The following is a 19,283-nucleotide window of genomic DNA, read 5'->3' on the forward strand; positions in this document are numbered from 1 at the left end:
TTACATAAAGATTTGGTTCATATTGAAGTAAACATATATTGGGATAAAAATGTCTGGGATTATCAGACGAAATTTTTCACAACATACACGTTTGTAACACTACTCACGGCGGTTTGACTTTATATGTGATTCAACAAGACTTTGACCCAGGTGAGACGTTCTTTCAACATTGTATTTATTTCTTATATCCAGATTTTGGAAGATTTTTTTTCTGAGATATGTTGAATTATATTAACGATAAAGAAAACATGAAATACGTCATACGGTCACCTTGCCTGATATAAACCCGAAGCGACATTATTTTTAAAAACATAATTGGAATGAAAAGCATGGTAAAACCGGTAGCCAAACGTACGTCGGAATATTTTCTTTAGTATCACCCAGCACACGTGATCCGACGAGTCTTTAAACGACAGTTAACAACCCGACCTATTTTAATACAGTTGTTTACACACAACATTTTATATCAGACTATGCTTTAGTATGAAAGTCATCCCTAGGTTTGACCATTTTACGGTATTCCGTAAAATGGCTTGCTTCACTTAAAATCGACTTCTGATGCAGATTATTTATTTATGATTCAGTTTATTTATTTGCTTTTGTATTTGATCATTTTCAGTGAACACATTATAGGTTCTTCATTTTGATGAAGTTACTCATTCTACTGAAGCTATAACACCTGCCATAAACTGATAGTCACTTTAAACACTTCTACCTTAATTGATCTCTTGTGAAATCTGAAAGACTGGAGGAAAATGACTAACATATCTAAATCATCAATCCTCTTATCAAATTAAGCATTTTTTTTTCTTTTTTCCAATTTCTTTTCTCTGTGTTTGTATTGGTTTATCATACTCAGCTATACAGGCTACCTACTAATTGACACGATGGACGGTTTTTCAGTCAAACGATATGGTACAACTCCCTGGACTGTATTTACTTAGATTGGTATGGGCACGCTCTTTATGACGCCCAACTGAACTGTTGTTTGACATGTGTCAGCTACGAGGGGCCTTCTTGTAATCAACATGATTTCATTTTCTGTTTAAAGTTCATACCTTATTGGCCGCTTTTCTCCTTGACCTCTGATCACCCGGTGTCACAAACAGTAATATCTTCGGCCATAACAGGTGTCAAAGATTATTTCAAATGATATATATCATAAATATGAATGTATACAAACATTTCTGCGAGGCGATCAGCCGTCAAAAGCCAAATAAAAAGATCGCTTCCTAGCCAAGGTGTGTCAGTGAACTCGTCAAGCAATTTAATCGTCTATTCCATTTACATGTACTTTAGTTTCACATCATCGACACTTATTCTTCGCAGGAATCACCAACTGTTGTATGATAACAGCGTTATTGGGCTATAATTTTGCAATATTTGTTGTTTGATCTGAATTAAATTGACATCACATTTAAGTCATATTTGACAAGAACGGTTCAGTAAATACGGAATCACAAATAATTTGTGCGTGAAAAATTGTTGAAAGTTGTCAAACTTTGCAAACTGACAAATTGCCAATGGCATTATTTTTTCTCTGTCCATATGAGGTATGATGAAAACTATTCTGTATCAGTCAATATAAGGCATGATGAAAACTATTCTGTATCTGTCCATATGAGGTATGATGAACACTATTCTGTACCAGTCCATGTGAGGTATGATGAAAACTATTCTGTATCAGTCCATATGAGGTATGATGAAAACTATTCTGTATCTGTCTATATGAGGTATGATGAAAACTATTCTGTATCTGTCTATATGAGGTATGATGAAAACTATTCTGTATCAGTCAATACGAGGTATGATGAAAACTATTCTGTATCAGTCAGTATAAGTTATGATGAAAACTATTCTGTATCAGTCCGTCTGAGGTATGATGAAAACTATTCTGTACCAGTCCATATGAGGTATGATGAAAACTATTCTGTATCTGTCCATGTGAGGAATGATGAAAACTATTCTGTATCAGTCAATATAAGGTATGATGAAAACTATTCTGTATGAGTCCATGTGATGTATGATGAAAACTATTCTGTATCAGTCAATATAAGGTATGATGAAAACTATTCTGTATGAGTCCATGTGATGTATGATGAAGACTATTCTGTATCAGTCAATATAAGGTATGATGAAAACTGTTCTGTATCAGTCAATATAAGGTATGATGAAAACTATTCTGTATCAGTCCATGTGAAGAATGATGAAAACTATTCTGTATCAGTCCATGTGATATATGATGAAAACTATTCTGTATCAGTCAACATAAGGTATGATGAAAACAATTCTGTATCAGTCAGTATAAGGTATGATGAAAACTATTCTGTATCAGTCCATATGAGGAATGATGAAAACTATTCTGTATCAGTCAATATAAGGTATGATGAAAACTATTCTGTATCAGTCAATATAAGGTATGATGAAAACTATTCTGGCATTATTTTCTCTATGTCCATATGAGGTATGATGAAAACTATTCTGCATCAGTCCATGTGAGGTATGATGAAAGCTATTCTGTATCAGTCTGTATGAGGTATGATGAAAACTATTCTGTATCAGTCTGTATGAAGTATGATGAAAACTTTTCTGTATCAGTCCATGTGAGGTATGATGAAAACTATTCTGTATCAGTCAGTATAAGGTATGATGAAAACTATTCTGTATCAGTCCAATGAGGTATGATGAAAACTATTCTGTATCAGTCTGTATGAAGTATGATGAAAACTTTTCTGTATCAGTCCATGTGAGGTATGATGAAAACTATTCTGTATCAGTCTGTATGAGGTATGATGAAAACTGTTCTGCAAAAATATACAACCAAGTATTTAAGAAACGAGTCCATCAATTCGTTTACATCCTTGAAACTAAAGTGAACACTTTTTGGTTTATCAGTTTCAAAACTGGACGGTTTAAACTGATTCGTAGGATGGTTGTGGAGGGGTGGGAGATATGTGCAGATCATCATGAAATGAACATACAATTTTGAATAACAGTTCTAAAGGAATCGGCAAAAAGTTTAAGCTTCTCTGGAGCTCTCTACTCATTGGAAATCGTCTTTAATTGGTTATTATGACTGATGTGAATAATGAAGGAAAATTAAAAGAGGATTACAAATATGGATACAAGTCAATTAGAAAGATATATATATATATATATATATATATATATATATATATATATATATATATATATATATATATATATATATATATATATATATATATATATATATATATATAACAGTGTACTACATTAGCAGGAAAGTAAAAAGTACGGACCCTCGAAACACGTTGCCGTATACTAAAAGACTAACTACTAAAATGTTGTGAGATGTGTAAAGTACCATTGCTTTCGACTAAATGGTATACACGTATTAACTAATTACATCCAATAAATATATCACGGAAATGCGAATACATAAAATGGAGACCAAACAAATCTCAAATTTACCATTATAAAGAACATCTGGACTGCTTTAAAAATCTCATCGTTGACCTTAAGAGATTGCAGTGGATTACCCATTATAGCAATTTTATGGCTAAATTATAAGAAAACATTCCTATTGCAAGATTTATTTGTTGTTGTTGTGGGTTTTAACGCCATTTTTCAGCACACGATGGGCTGTACATGGCGGCCAGTATTAATGGTGGAGGAAGAACCCGGAAAACCCCCGGAAAGAACCACCGACCCACGAGAAGCTACTGGCAAGCTTTCTCACATACCCACATTGGCCGAATCTGAGACTCGAACCTGCGCAGACAGAGGCAAGATTTATTATAATACATTACTTTGTACAGTGTGAAAGAAATGATTTGCCGTTATTGCTTCAACGCATACATGGCTATTGTTAGATGACAAGTGGTTATTGGACAGATGAGGTACAATTTAGTCAAAAGTTTGTTTGTAGAATTTGTGCTAATCTTTTACGGTTATATTAATAGCCAGAGACCTTTTACTAGACGCCTGTTTAAGAATAAGTAAAAAGAGTATACGACGGGTTCTTTCGAATATCTAGCATAAGGCGTATATTGTATTGCCCACAAACAATTCAACCTGTGTAGTTTTTATTTTCTTATACTACAATTTTCTCATGCTATTGACGTTATCCAGAGTTACACCTTCGTATTCCAAAAAGAGTCTGCATCAAAGTGAAATAATGCAGCTCTAATGCTTTTCCACCTGCTTTGACTTTGAAAGTAATACATCCAACCTTACCCAAGCTTTTGTAGTTATTTCCTTTTTATGTACATACAAAATTAGGGTTTCAGAGAACGGCCCAAAAATATTATTTTATATTGATCTTTGATCAGTTATTCTTTAGCTGGACTGAGTATCAGTGACAATATCGTTAATTTAAATTAGGAATAGAAGTGGTCTAAGCATAGTTCATTGTGGCAAACCTGTAATGAAAGGTCTTTTTTATATAACACCTTCTACGTCATATTTTCCAAAATAATTTTAAACCATTTAAATTGCCTATCATATATTCTAGTATTTATTAGTTTAAAAATTAAACCTTTATGCCAGACTTTATTAAAGCCTTTAATGAGTATCACACAACATCACTTTAACTGATTTGCCTTAGAAATGTATGTATGAAACAAAATATTACTTAAATTTATTTGCCTTAAAAAGAGTAATATGCATATCACAAACTATCACTTGAAATGATCTGCATTAGAAAGGTATGTATGTCACACAACGATAAATCCACCTTATCATTTTGGGTGTATCCAAGCCCCAGATGGAGAATTATGTTGTTGGCTGCATCATAGTTACACAAATATTTGACGAGACATTTTCGAAGATTTTGCCCACACAGTAGAGAAATTAGTCTGCAACTTGAGGGAACATGTATTATCCTCTTCTTTATGAACAGCCTGCTTCCGCGTTACTGAAAAAATATAAAGCTTAAAGCGAGTTGTTGAAAATGTATCATAAGTGTCGCCAGCATCAGGTAGTAAAGGGTGGATCTCATCAGGACACACACACACACACACACACACACAGATAAACAAACACATAGAAACATAAACGCACACACAGAGAAATACATACAAATAAACACACACACGCACACACACAGAAAAACCCCCATATAAACACACACACGCACACAGAAACACACACACACATTACTACACAGAAACACACACATAGAAACATACACACGCACAAACACATTTCTAATATCGCGATTTTAAAGTGTATGTTTGATATCGTTATTTGCTAATGTGATTACCATTAAGGGTAATGTCTGGAATAGATGTGAACACATTTCATGTTTATTTACTTTAACATGACATTCGTTCACTTTAAATGAAGACTTTTTATTTGTTTTTGTTCTATTGAAAGAAAATATTTTTTACAAAGGGAGAGATTCCAATCATGAAATGGTTGCGTTCCAATCTGGCAGAATCTTTAGAACCTCGGTGGAATCGCTAGTACATCAGTGGAATCGCTAGTACCTCGGTGGAATCCAGAATATGCACTTGGAATGCTGGATCCCGATTATGATGCGATAAAGAACTCGAAATACGTATATCAGTGTTTGACTGGAAAAAATGACCCTGTTATAAGTCTTCAAATTAATGTATTGAAGGAACAGTATAAACAGCTGCTTCCCAAAGGAACGTCGTCTAGAACGAGCCAGACTGAAAATGTTGTAGCCAAGTTAAATACGGAAGTCAATATCATGGGTGGACTGGAACCTATTCTTCCAGAAAAAGCACATTAAATGGGGTCGCGGAACTTTTCCATTCCAATAATGAATGATTCATTAAGGTGTGTGTTATGAGATATACATGCGAATATGAGTGTTGAGTCCATTATAACTCATGCATTGCGTGCGTCTGAGAATTTTGGTGCATTACATAACACACAAACTGCAGTAAGAGGTAATAGAAGCAAGATAAACTGTTTGCTTCATGCATATTTTTAAGATGAGTTCAAGGGAAGACGATCATACAGCCTTATTTGAGAACTGCCAAAGGCCAATAATTTACATTAAAAATCGCTTGGTTAATCAAATGCTCTTGTCCCTTGGCAGCATCAAATGGATATCTAAAGCTTAAGGATGCATATTGCTTCTGGTACCTCATCCGTAAAATTATGACACCAAATTATAAGTGTCATTGTGACCTACTTGTATCACAATCCTTGGTACATAGGCATAATAAAGACAAATTACAAACAAATATAAAGTCAGATGAACTGGTAAATAGACAGAAAGGCAGGCAAACAGATCAACAGAGACAAGGGAAAATGAAGTTGAATTCCATTTTTTCTGCTCTGTACAATCTGTAATATCATTCATATTACACAGAATCCTGTCGGGACGAGGGGTAAAACGAATGATCTGAAACGTTAAATTATAATAATGAAAGGAAGTTTAAAGATAAACGATGTAAAACATATTATGTCCTAATACGCTATGAAAATTTTAATAAACTGGCCCATTAAACATGTTATCATAAGGTTCAAACAAGTTGCCAAGGGGTTTGATCTTTCTCTGTAGGGTGAATTATCACCGATCGTGTATGGCCATAAACCTATCTGCTGGTTATGTGAAGCTTTGGGACAAACCTATCTGCTGGTTATGTGAAGCTTTGGGACAAACCTATCTGTTGGCTATGTGAAGCTTTGGGACAAACCTATCTGCTGGCTATCTGAAGCTTTGGGACAAACCTATCTGCTGGCTATGTGAAGCTTTGGGACAAACCTATCTGCTGGCTATCTGAAGCTTTGGGACAAACGTATCTGTTGGCTATGTGAAGCTTTGGGACAAACCTATCTGTTGACTATGTGAAGCTTTGGGACAAACCTATCTGCTGGCTATGTGAAGCTTTGGGACAAACCTATCTGCTGGTTATGTGAAGCTTTGGGACAAACCTATCTGTTGGCTATGTGAAGCTTTGGGACAAACCTATCTGCTGGCTATCTGAAGCTTTGGGACAAACCTATCTGCTGGCTATGTGAAGCTTTGGGACAAACCTATCTGCTGGTTATGTGAAGCTTTGGGACAAACCTATCTGTTGGCTATGTGAAGCTTTGGGACAAACCTATCTGCTGGCTATGTGAAGCTTTGGGACAAACCTATCTGCTGGTTATGTGAAGCTTTGGGACAAACCTATCTGTTGGCTATGTGAAGCTTTGGGACAAACCTATCTGCTGGCTATGTGAAGCTTTGGGACAAACCTATCTGCTGGTTATGTGAAGCTTTGGGACAAACCTATCTGCTGGTTATGTGAAGCTTTGGGACAAACCTATCTGCTGGCTATGTGAAGCTTTGGGACAAACCTATCTGTTGGCTATGTGAAGCTTTGGGACAAACCTATATGTTGGCTATGTGAAGCTTTGGGACAAACCTATCTGCTGGCTATCTGAAGCTTTGGGTCAAGTCTATCTGCTGGTTATGTGAAGCTTTTGGACAAATAATATGTTGGCTATGTGAAGCTTTGAGACAAACCTATCTGCGGGCTATGTGAAGCTTTGGGATGTTAAAGTTAAATCTTTATTATCAACACCTTTCATTTGATTAAAGGAGTTAAATTTCATTACAAGTTCTACTGTTGGAATGCTGATTATGTGCCAGGTTATTTCTTCTGTCTTTGGTGAAAGACTATATAAAGGGACAAGAAATCCCAAGAACATAAGTAAAGGAAAACGTTTCATGCAACACTTCTAATACTGAAATTTAATTTATCAGACCCATAGATAGATACGGGTTGGCGGGATATCTAAGAAAACACCCATCCTTTTTCTTCAGGTCGATAAGTCAAATTTATTTCACGGAATGAATGAACAGAGATTTGCGCATAGCCCGTTATATAACTAAAAGAACAAACAATGTGTCAGTGTGGATGTTTTTATTCACGTTTATAAAATACAGTTTAATCTGTCTAAAGTGGTAGCCGGTGCGACTGCCAGAAAGCCACCTTCATACACAAGTGACTTGTATACACATGTAAGCTATAAATATGCCTGTATGGAAGGCCTAGGTCATTGACCGAAGCAGTCTCCTCAGATACAAAGTTAAGACTGCCAACGGCCTTAAAATAATTGTCAGAGTAGATGTTTCAAACATAGGGCAAATTGTCTGCATACACTAATATTAATAACTCATCTGTACATCTAAGGACGGTCTTCAAAGAACCCTCTATGGTCGCTTACCGATGACCACAAAACGTTTTAAACAAAAACCACCTTGTGCCTGCGCAGTTGAATGCAAACAAGAGAACAGAAGCAACGCAGGAACATACTTGTGTAAAGGTAGACGTTGTCTAATATGTAAGCAAATGCCGAAACTAGCACTTGCAAAAGTTCACCAGCAAGAGTTAAGTATAATATCAACCAAAGGTTTTGGACATGTTAATACAAACGTCATTTACTTCCCGATGTACAAGATTTGTACCGTCCAATATGTTGGCGAGACAGTTTCCTGTAGGAAGACAATGAATAATTCCTAAAGCCATACAAGAAACAAGGTCACCACAAAACTCGTGAACCGTTTCACTTCAGTCGGATTCTGTAGTCAGTCTAAAGGAAATGCTTTCCAGTGAGCAAATTACAGACTAACTGGCAAAGAACGTTGCCATAAAAAAAAATCTTTGATGTTAAAGATGCAAACCCATTGTAGATTGGATTTATAGGTTAAACTGCAGTCCATTCGTGCCCTGGTTATCACACCATGAGTCGGTTTCTTTCCAATCAGATTGCTCGGTGTCACGCTCCACTACTGACATACATTTATTGTCATCATCATCATCATTATTGTTATTAGTAGTAGTAGTAGTATTTCTTTCAACCACATTACATTGTTATATAAATACATTAATATCTTTGTTCTTATTGTTTGTTGAAGGGGGTTGGAGGGGGATGCAGTGGAGATTACATCTGGGAGAAAGCTAAAAGACGAAAGGACTCCGTACGGATATTATATTTTGCCATTTCTCTAGTAGTTATCCAAAATTTGTCACACACACAAATACATGCGCCCACATGTATGCGTGTGCATTTTACAACGTTGACCACCAACGGTTTTACTGTATCATTTTAGAAGTAGGCTGCAAGCACATGTGAGGGGATTTTCTTGCGCAAAATCCTTGATATGAATTTTGCTAAAGTCTTCTAAATGTTGAGTTAGTTGGCCCAGTTCGTGAACAAGGCAATGAAGTAAGTTAAGTACGTTGTCGGAGGTTACATACTGCCTAGATGTAAGTAGATAATCAACGATTGATATTTATCGGCTTTCTTAGATGTAAGTACATACTCAACGATTGATATTTATCGGCTTGCTTAGATGTAAGTAGATAGTCAACGATTGATATTTATCGGCTTGCTTAGATGTAAGTAGATAGTCAACGGTTGATATTTATCGGCTTGCTTAGATGTAAGTATTAGTGGTTGATATTTATCGGCTTGCTTAGATTTAAGTAGATAGTAGTTGATATTCATCGGCTTGCTTAGATTTAAGTAGATAGTTAGTGGTTGATATTTATCGATTTGCTTAGATGTAAGCAGGATGTCAGTGGTTTATATTTATCGGCTTGCTTAGATGTAAGTATATAGTGGTTGATATTGACCGGATTGCTTTGATTTAAGTAGATTGTCAGTGGTTTATATTTATCAGCTTGCTTAGATGTATGTAGATTGTCAACGGTTGATATTTATCGGCATGCTTAGATGTAACTAGATTGTTAGTTTTTTATATTTATCGGCTTGCTTAGATATAAGTAGATTGTCAACGGTTGATATTTATCGGCATGCTTAGATGTAACTAGATTGTTAGTTTTTTTATATTTATCGGCTTGCTTAGATATAAGTAGATAGTCAACGGTTGATAACTATCGGCTTGCTTAGATGGAAGTGGATTGTCAGTGGTTTATATTTATCGAATTGCTTAGATGTAAGTAGATAGTTAACGGTAGATATTTATCGGCTTGCTTAGATAAGAATTGAAATTGTCAGTGGCTGAAATTTATCGGCTTGCTTAGATGTAAGTGGATTGTCAGTGGTTGATATTTATCGGCTAGCTTAGATGTAAGTAGATTGTTAGAGGTTGATATTTTCAGTTTGCTTAGATGTAAGTAGATAGTCAACGGTTGATATTGATCGGCTTGCTTAGATGTAAGTAGATATTCAGTGGTTGATATTTATCGATTTGCCTTTCCACATCAGTAGAATCATAATTATCGTGAATCAAATTATAACGTTCCTTCTGTAGTAACACTTCATTTAACATGTCAATGAGCAAAACTCCTCTTAGTATTTTCCCGGGTGTCAATGCTGCCATTGTAGGTACGTCGGATTCTTTACACAATGTGTGCTTATTATCCTTTTTCCCATGGAAAGCTCATACGAATAGCTAATATTTAGATTTTGGCTTAGGGTGACACGAAGTTGTTCCATGTACTGAAGGTAAGCCACCAGTCATACGTAACAAGACTGGTAATTGTCAGTCAAAAACGGACACTAAATTAGGGATTTCAATGACAAATTTAAATTTATTTGCTTCTACACACGCAGAAAAGACCTATACTTTACGTGTTGAGAAATCTGTATAAGCGTCCGATTACCGTGTAAGATACATTTGTAGATAATAGATTCAATAATTCCGAAAGATAAATGGTGAAGTGTAGTAAGTGAGCTTGTGCTGTGTTTCAGAAGAGGGTGTCGATAATACGAACTCATAGCAACGTTAACATGAAATTTCCAAAGAAAAAATAAATACATTTTAATTATGTACACCGGATTCATATGTTATGGCGAAGGACAATCACACAAAATATGAAGACAAGAGACAGGTGCGCTTTCAAAATAAAATAAGAAATTGCTACGATGAAACAACCATTATTTTATGTTATACTTCGAAGACACAAGAATTCTGCTATAATGTATGTATTTTGAACGAATTTAAAAAAAAAAATTGACCGCAATGTAACTAGTAGAAGAATAGACGGTAATATTAATTATACAATTAATCAAGAATTATTTCAATATATCTATGTTTGCCACAGGCAACAACAGAAATTTGTTTAAATAGATGGTTAAATTGTTGATTGACTGACAAATGTTATCTTGAAGCAAGTTTGGAAAAATCAAAACCTTTCTTACTGTTAAAAAACAAGACGGTAGCACTTCCTGATCTTTTGTATGACGATAAATTATTGTGTTCGAAGCTCGAAAGAGAGGAAAAGTATATAACTATCATTGACGTCAACGAGCGCACAAACAAAATCATATTTTCTTATGTCCAATCTCACTAAATTCATTAGCTCCAAAACCCATGGGGGGGGGGGGGGCTGATGGCGTTACCTGTATACACACGTGTACATTAATTGTACATTCTAGGTTAGACTGTTCCGTTTAGCTCATGCTATTGCGCGCTGTATACATGGCACTTTGTGAAAAGATGTATTTCGATGAGTACGACAGCGTTATCATCTAAATGACCATTTCCACGTTTCGCTGACTTTGGTTAAAGATTTTGTTTTAAGTTTATTTCTAAAGCTCTGTTTTGACTACAAGGGTTGTTTATGTCTTATTTTCTGTTTAATAATGACATATCTCGAAACAAGAAACGTGCTAAGTACTAAGTACGTCTTGTTTCAATAGCTGGTCACTGTGACCCATAATTAACGCTTCACAGACATTGGTTATTTATTAAGTAATACTAAACCAACATTCATTTTCAGTTCTTACCAACTCATTACTACCTCCACAAATATGCGAGCTTGTATGTTTATCTGTATATACGGACCTGTAGAGTTTAACGGTATCTCAGAGCAAAACTGATTAGAAGATAAAATTATAAATCGCAAAACCATTGCAATTTAAATGTAAAGACAAAATATTGCAGAACAATCTTTGCTTTAAAAAGAGACCCACATTTCGTTGTCAAATTCTTTTTTAACGTAATTTATGTTCTGCATGATAATTACTGCTTACAACGGATAACCTTCTTATAGGTGTGATATGTAATCCGTGATGACACTTTTTTTGTCATCGTCTTTATCACGACTTTATATCGTTTTGATTCCACACGTATACTGCATTTTCACACGATCTTACTCTTAACTGCGTGATGTATCAGACGTAACATTATTAAATTGATTGTTGATAAGGAACATGGCATGTTCGTTCTAGTCTCATTTTCTACAGACGACTTTTCGGATATAGTGGTTGAAATATTTTATCTTTCCGTTACATACTATAAATGCAGTTGTTAGATATTAGATATTAGTAACAGCGATACCATACACCTCTACATTCAAATTTGTAATTTTTGTATACAGCAAATAATATCTTACATAAACCCTTTGATGTAAATATTCCAACACAACGCCTCTATTGATAGTCCTCAGTAAATATTCCAACACAACGCCTCTATTGATAGTCCTCAGTAAATATTCCAACACAACGCCTCTATTGATAGTCTTCAGTAAATATTCCAACACAACGCGTCTATTGATAGTCCTCAGTATTAGGATACTAGTTTGTAAGAATTTTACTACCAATTGCTTGCGCATGTGTGAGTGGCATTGTTTTGTTGGAGCTAAAGGAAATCCTTGAAGGAAAGTCAGAAAAATTAAATGTGTTACATCAATGGAATGTGAATTAGATTCCTATATTGATAAGGTTTTTAAAATAACAATGTTGAAAAAAGCAGATTCATGAAGACTGGCTATATTTATCTGTGTATTTATTTACATGTTAGTACAAATGTTTACAAGGTAGACATGGAAATGCGCATTGGTTCACGTACAATACTGACAGCGTTTAACTGTACTGAACTGACATCGACAAAATTTTACAAGGTAGACATGGAAATGCGCATTGGTTCACGTACAATATTGACAGCGTTTAATTGTACTGAACTTACATTGACAAATGGAGCTGAAATGACAATAAGACCACAACAATAATGATAACTGTAATTAATTAATGATGAAACAATAACTATCAAAATAGTCGCATGCTTATATAAGAAAAATGATCTTCCTGTACAAAACTGAATCATGTCAGTTAGATACTAAGGTGAAAACATGTCAAGACTTTCCTGGCTATGTCACTGAACATTCCTTTTTATCTACGATCAGTTAGGTTTTGCTGTCTATGCAATAACAAAGTATGTTTGGGTAGATTTACTAACTAGTAAATTATGTAGGATAGCGTCCGACAGCAACAGTGAATATTGTATAATAGTGGACGTTTTGACGAATGGTACAGTAATGAATAATAGATAACGTAAGCACCTTTACAAGAAACTTTATATCAGTGGTAAACCAGTCTTTGTTTAGTAGAAGTTCCACAACTACTTACTTGATTTCTTCATTTTGCATGCAATTGATACAGACGTTCCTTCTAAAATATTATTTAAATATTTGATAATGAGATGATTATCGCATTGTTCATGACTTAATCAATGCATACAAGTCGTATATATATAGTGACGATTATATTAAAGGTCCATAGATACAGAAGATTAATAAATAAATAAAAGTACATTTTTACGCGATTAGTCATCTTGGTTGTTGATATCGAGCTATGCGGCATTCGAATAATCATCTGGTTTGTTGATATCGAGCTATGCGGCATTCGAATAATCATCTGGTTTGTTGATATCGAGCTACGATACATTAGATTAATTGTTTGGGTTGTTGATATCGAGCTATGATACATTAGATTAATCGTTTGGGTTGTTGATATCGAGCTATGATACATTAGATTAATCGTTTGGGTTGTTGATATCGAGCTATGATACATTAGATTAATCGTTTGGGTTGTTGATATCGAGCTATGATACATTAGATTAATAGTTTGGGTTATTGATAACGCGTCATGAAACTTTCGTATGACCAGGTCTTTCTGAAGAATCTACTTACAATTTAAAATCAGTATTATTTCTCCTTCAACGGATAATATTAAACTATTGCAAATTTCTGCACAAGTAATAAAGTCCAAGATCATAAGGTTTCCCATTGCCACCTGCAATTTGCATTTGCTTGTTGAATAATGTTTACAATTCTTCACATAACTTACAATACGTATGCAAGAATTTAAACTATATAATTGATAGGTACATGTGTTTATGATAGAATCCGAGAATAAAAGGAAAACTCAATTAAATCTGTTACATATATGGGGATTTATATATTGTCATATTCATCTATATGTTGCAGATACTGAAATTGTACAATTACGATTGAAATGTTCTCGTAAAAACTTAAATAATTTCATTGTTCTAACAGTACTTATAAATGTGTTCCGTCGTGTACTCACACATAAGACGGGTACATTTGCAAACAACAACATACCCTAATCTACCATCACCTAATGTGTCAGCAGATCAAGGTCTAACTCGTTTGTTGTACTGATTAATCCTAACGAAATGCATGGAACGAGATATGCCAGCGCATTATGGAACAGCCGGTCTGGCTCTGTGCAGTCTGGCGATGAGTCTGATTTATATTGCAGTAAATACAGTGTATGTGTCTTAAAAAGAGACAAACAAAAAATATTTGTAGACCGATCAAAAATGAAATCGCATGTCAATCCTAACTGAACGAAACATAATGCAAAAAATACAAACAACAATAATGTTTGCTGATATGCCTTTCACATGGGAAGTGTGTTATGGCTACCAGAAGAGTTTCGAATTTCAGAAACGAAACACAGAGATATGATCATATAAAATCACATTTACAAGCATTATAATGTACGGAAAAATGATGAGACAGTTCATAATGTTATTTATGTATAAATGACGTATTCGCAATGTGAATTCCTGATAAAATGTCACGTTTTGAAGTCAGTCTTTACACCTCCGTGATATTTTGCTTTAATAAGTTTGAATACCCTGAGTTGCAGTGTCCTAATATTTACTCTTTAAAGTCAATGGGTCTAGAATCTAATTTTGTTTAAAGTCAATGGATCTAAAATCAAGTCTTGTTTAAAGTCGATGTTTCCAGAATCTAGTATTTTTTAATGTTAATGGATCTAGAATCAAGTCTTGTTTAAAGTCAATGGGTCTAGAAGCAAGTCTTGTTTAAAGTCAATGGGTCTAGAATCAAGTCTTGTTTAAAGTAAATGGGTCTTGAATCAAGTCTTGTTTAAAGTCAATGGGTCTAGAGTTCAGTCTTGTTTAAAGTCAAGGGGTCTTAAATCAAGTCTTGTTTAAAGTCAATGGGTCTAGAGTCCAGTCTTGTTTAAAGTCAATGGGTCTAGAGTCAAGTCTTGTTTAAAGTCAATGGGTCTAGAATCTAATTTTGTTTAAAATCAATGGGTCTAGAATCAAGTCTTGTTTAAATTCAATGGGTCTAGAATCAAGTCTTGTTTAAAGTCAATGGGTCTAGAATCAAGTCTTGTTTAAAGTCAATGGGTCTATAATCAAGTCTTGTTTAAAGTCAATGGGTCTAGAATCAAGTCTTGTTTAAAGTCAATGGGTCTTGAATCAAGTCTTGTTGAAAGTCGATGTGTCCAGAATCTAGTATTTTTTAATGCTAATGGATCTAGAATCAAGTCTTGTTTAAAGTCAATGGGTCTAGAATCAAGTCTTGTTTAAAGTCAATGAGTCTAGAACCAAGTCTTGTTTAAAGTAAATGGGTCTTGAATCAAGTCTTGTTTAAAGTCAATGGGTCTAGAGTCCAGTCTTGTTTAAAGTCAATGGGTCTAGAGTCCAGTCTTGTTTAAAGTCAATGGATCTAGAATCTAATTTTGTTTAAAATCAATGGGTCTAGAATCAAGTCTTGTTTAAATTCAGTGGGTCTAGAATCAAGTCTTGTTTAAAGTCAATGGGTCTAGAATCAAGTCTTGTTTAAATTCAATGGGTCTAGAATCAAGTCTTGTTTAAATTCAATGGGTCTAGAATCAAGTCTTGTTTAAAATCAATGGGTCTAGAATCAAGTCTTGTTTAAATTCAATGGGTCTAGAATCATGTCCTGTTTAAAGTCAATGGGTCTATAATCAGAGACTTGTTTAAAGTCAATGTGTCTAGAATCTAATTTTGTTTAAAGTCAGTGAGTGTAGAATCAAGTCTTGTTTAAAGCCAATGGGTCTAGAGCCTAATAAGTCAATGCGTCTATAATCTAGTCTTGTTTAAAGTCAATAGTTCTAAAATCTAATTTTGCTTAAATTCTCGAAACCAACGTGTAGAAATGAATCACTATTTTGAATTTACGTTTTTTTTTTTTGTTTTTTTTTTGCAACGCTATAATTCCTTCAGATTTGGTGTACAGTAGTTATTGGAATGTAAGCTCTACCGTAATTTGATTCAATGATAAAAATCCAGACACATTTGTTTACACCTGAATATGGATTCAAGATGAATAAGCAGGTTGGTCTCCAACAAAAACAACCAATCTTAGGGCCATATTGGGATGGAAAATATATGTATAACCAGTTTAGTGATCTATCAACATTTATGATATTTTTCTTAAAAATTCCACGCGCTAGATTTATATACAGAATTGTAATTGTACACCAGTTACAGACAAGTGACAGTGTAAAGCCAGGTCTAATTTTCTTCCTTACCGATACATTTTGCAATTTAATCCCAAAGTTACACTACTTTATTTTTTTCTGCCAAAATCGTCTGTAACATATCTGGTCACAATGTCATATTGCTACCTTTGGTAAAGAATATTAGGTAATGCCTTGCCTGAATGGAAAAATGAGATAATGTATTGAACATCCATAACGTTTTTTTTTCTTGATGGCGAACTATCAAGTATTATTTATTAGTCAATTTTCTGTGTTTTTCCCAACCCAATGTTTGTCAGAAAAAGATGAAGAGATTCATCACTAACAGTATTATGTCAGCAGAATGAATTGTAATTTTATGTCAACAAATTTTCAATTCTATTCATTTTTTTTTTGGGGGGGGGGTATTTCTATGATGATAGCATATATATATATATATATATATATATATATATATATATATATATATATATATATATATATATATATATATATGGATATACGAATTCACACCATAAAACTGTATCAAATGACTTTTGGTAGCTTTAACATAGAACAGCACTTGCTAACTAACAATGCTTTAAAGATTTGCTTTGAAGACAGTATACCTCATTTTCAGATAAATATATGTGTGTGTGTTTGTGTGTGTCTATATCTCAATGCTTACATGTATCAATAACAAATATCGTCTAAAATTTATTTGAATACTAATGTGTATTCACAGACTGAACAAAACAACTATGGTACTCATAATGTAATAAATTAAATTTACCATAATTTCTTTCCGATGTAGCATTACATTGTGGCTGATTGTGAATATAATGTAGAGTCTCAAATGTTAAAATGTACATTGACATACCTAAAATGTCAATATTGTGACGAAAAGTTTCAGTTATTCCGCTGAAATAAAAAATTAACCCCAGAAAATCAGTTTATCTCTGTATTTTTGCCCATTTTATTGAATCACTAGCAGCTAAGCATCAAGCAAGATATTTCATACAATGCAATTAAAATTGTTTTAACACAGATGTTTGTATCACCTGTATTAATTTATGCTAACTTTTGAATGTATGTATTACAGTAAGAGTAGCAAATTCACTCTGCAGGCCTATATTGTGAACTATATCGATCCTGCACAACATTTTCTAAGATGTATGTACATTTATACATTTTTACAAATATACAATAAAATTAGATACAGCCTATCACAAACAAATAACATCGTATGTAAATATTGTAACATCTACAATAATAAACCGCAATCCCTGTTGCTAATGGTCGTCGAAGTTTGTTTTTTTTCCGATGAAACACATCTAAACGAACAGAACAGGGGAAACGGTTGACCCCTGAAGCACACCACCGATACACAAAAATGTTTCACTGGCTAATGGTTGGAAGGGTAAATTTCACATAGTGAATTTGTAGATGTTTTTCCACAATTGATTCCAGGGCCAGCGCCTGCTTTGCTGGCCTTTTGTCTCTATTGATCTAGAAACATGTTTCACTCAAATATTTGAGTGTATATATTTTTTTAACTTTGCTGAGTAGTCTCAGAACTAGTATTTTGACTTAAGCCGATCCTGTCTTTTCGTGATCGGCCTTTTCTACCCTTCCGTCTCGTTCTTGTTCTTGGTTTGTTGCCACTTTTTCCGTCTCTTCTGTGAGACTTATTGTGTTCAGCAGCATAGAATTTACACCTACAGGACTTGACTACTTTTATTTTCTTATAAGTTCGCACCTCTCCGTTCCCACAAATTAATTGCACGTTCTTACGTCGAGTCACTGCCTCCTCGCATCGCCATTCCTTAAGTTTATTTTTGGACCAATATTTTGTGAATTCTGACCACCATGGCAGATTTTGTTCTTTAATGGGATAACACTGTCCGGCACAAACAACCTCCCTGATTGGTTTAATAGAAGTACAGTATCCATCAGAAATATAACGCTTCGCTCGTAACTCTCTGCACCCAATCTGGATATTATCTGAAAAATACAGAAAACATCGAACTATTGTTAATTTTCTTTGTGCCTAATGGTCAAGTTCGGGGTAAATATTTTACATTTTTCTGACATTGGGGAAATAAAAAGCATTAATATTTACATTTATCTAATAATAGCCTAAAAACAAAACTGAACAAAATGCAAATTATAGTTTTAAAGGCGGAAATGTTATTCACGCTTGTTAGGGATGTAAATGTTCTTTCAGGGAATTACGTGTTTATCACAGAGGAACAGACTTGTTAATAGCATGCATTCCAAACTGATGTTTTTCCTTTTCTAGTGAGCTTATGGATTAAAAACATTTGTGAAGAATCTACCCTTGCTTCTGTATTTCATTCAAACGTAACATTGTTTATCAATTAATATGTAACGGCGCCATACCAGCAATACTATACATCACCTGACGAAAGACTAGAGTAGGTTACAATCGTGGAATTCCCAGATGAATTAATGCTTGAAAAATAAGGTATCCTGCCGTTTACAACATACTAATTGCGAAAGAATGCAAGATATGGTGTGGGTAAATTTAAATTTAATATTCAAGTGTAGGTTAATGTTTCTTCTTACCATTACCCCCAACGTTTATTCTAATTAGCATTAATGACAAAGACAATTGACCTAGATCACACAGCTCGTCAGCGAGGCAAGAAATATCCAAGTAGACAAATGTATTCATAATTTTATATGTATCACAGACAAATAAGTATCTATCTGTATTCGCCTCCTATACATATAAATTCACCAATACATATGTTGTTTTTTTTACAAAGAAATAACCCATTGTCCCCTCTGGGTTT

At 34.3% G+C, this 19,283-nt stretch overlaps 1 protein-coding gene and 1 long non-coding RNA gene across 3 annotated transcripts in view; one reads left to right on the forward strand and one right to left on the reverse strand.

The window, feature by feature from the left end:
* Window positions 1-19,283, forward strand: part of LOC149791218 (uncharacterized) — a 101,091-nt gene that overhangs the window by 55,096 nt on the left and 26,712 nt on the right. The gene's annotated exons all lie outside the window — the stretch shown is intronic.
* LOC149791219 (sclerostin domain-containing protein 1-like) overlaps window positions 12,690-19,283 on the reverse strand; it is a 69,961-nt gene continuing 63,367 nt past the window's right edge. For both annotated transcript variants that reach the window (XM_089969690.1, XM_089969691.1), the window contains one exon: window positions 12,690-18,468. In XM_089969690.1, coding sequence (XP_089825816.1) covers window positions 18,017-18,468 — 452 coding nt within the window. In that variant the 3' untranslated portion in view covers window positions 12,690-18,016. The remainder of the gene's footprint in view (window positions 18,469-19,283) is intronic.

Source organism: Sinohyriopsis cumingii, chromosome 9 (genome assembly GCF_028554795.1).
Source record: "Sinohyriopsis cumingii isolate HCF-2022 chromosome 9, ASM2855479v2, whole genome shotgun sequence".
Lineage (NCBI taxonomy): Eukaryota > Metazoa > Mollusca > Bivalvia > Unionida > Unionidae > Sinohyriopsis > Sinohyriopsis cumingii.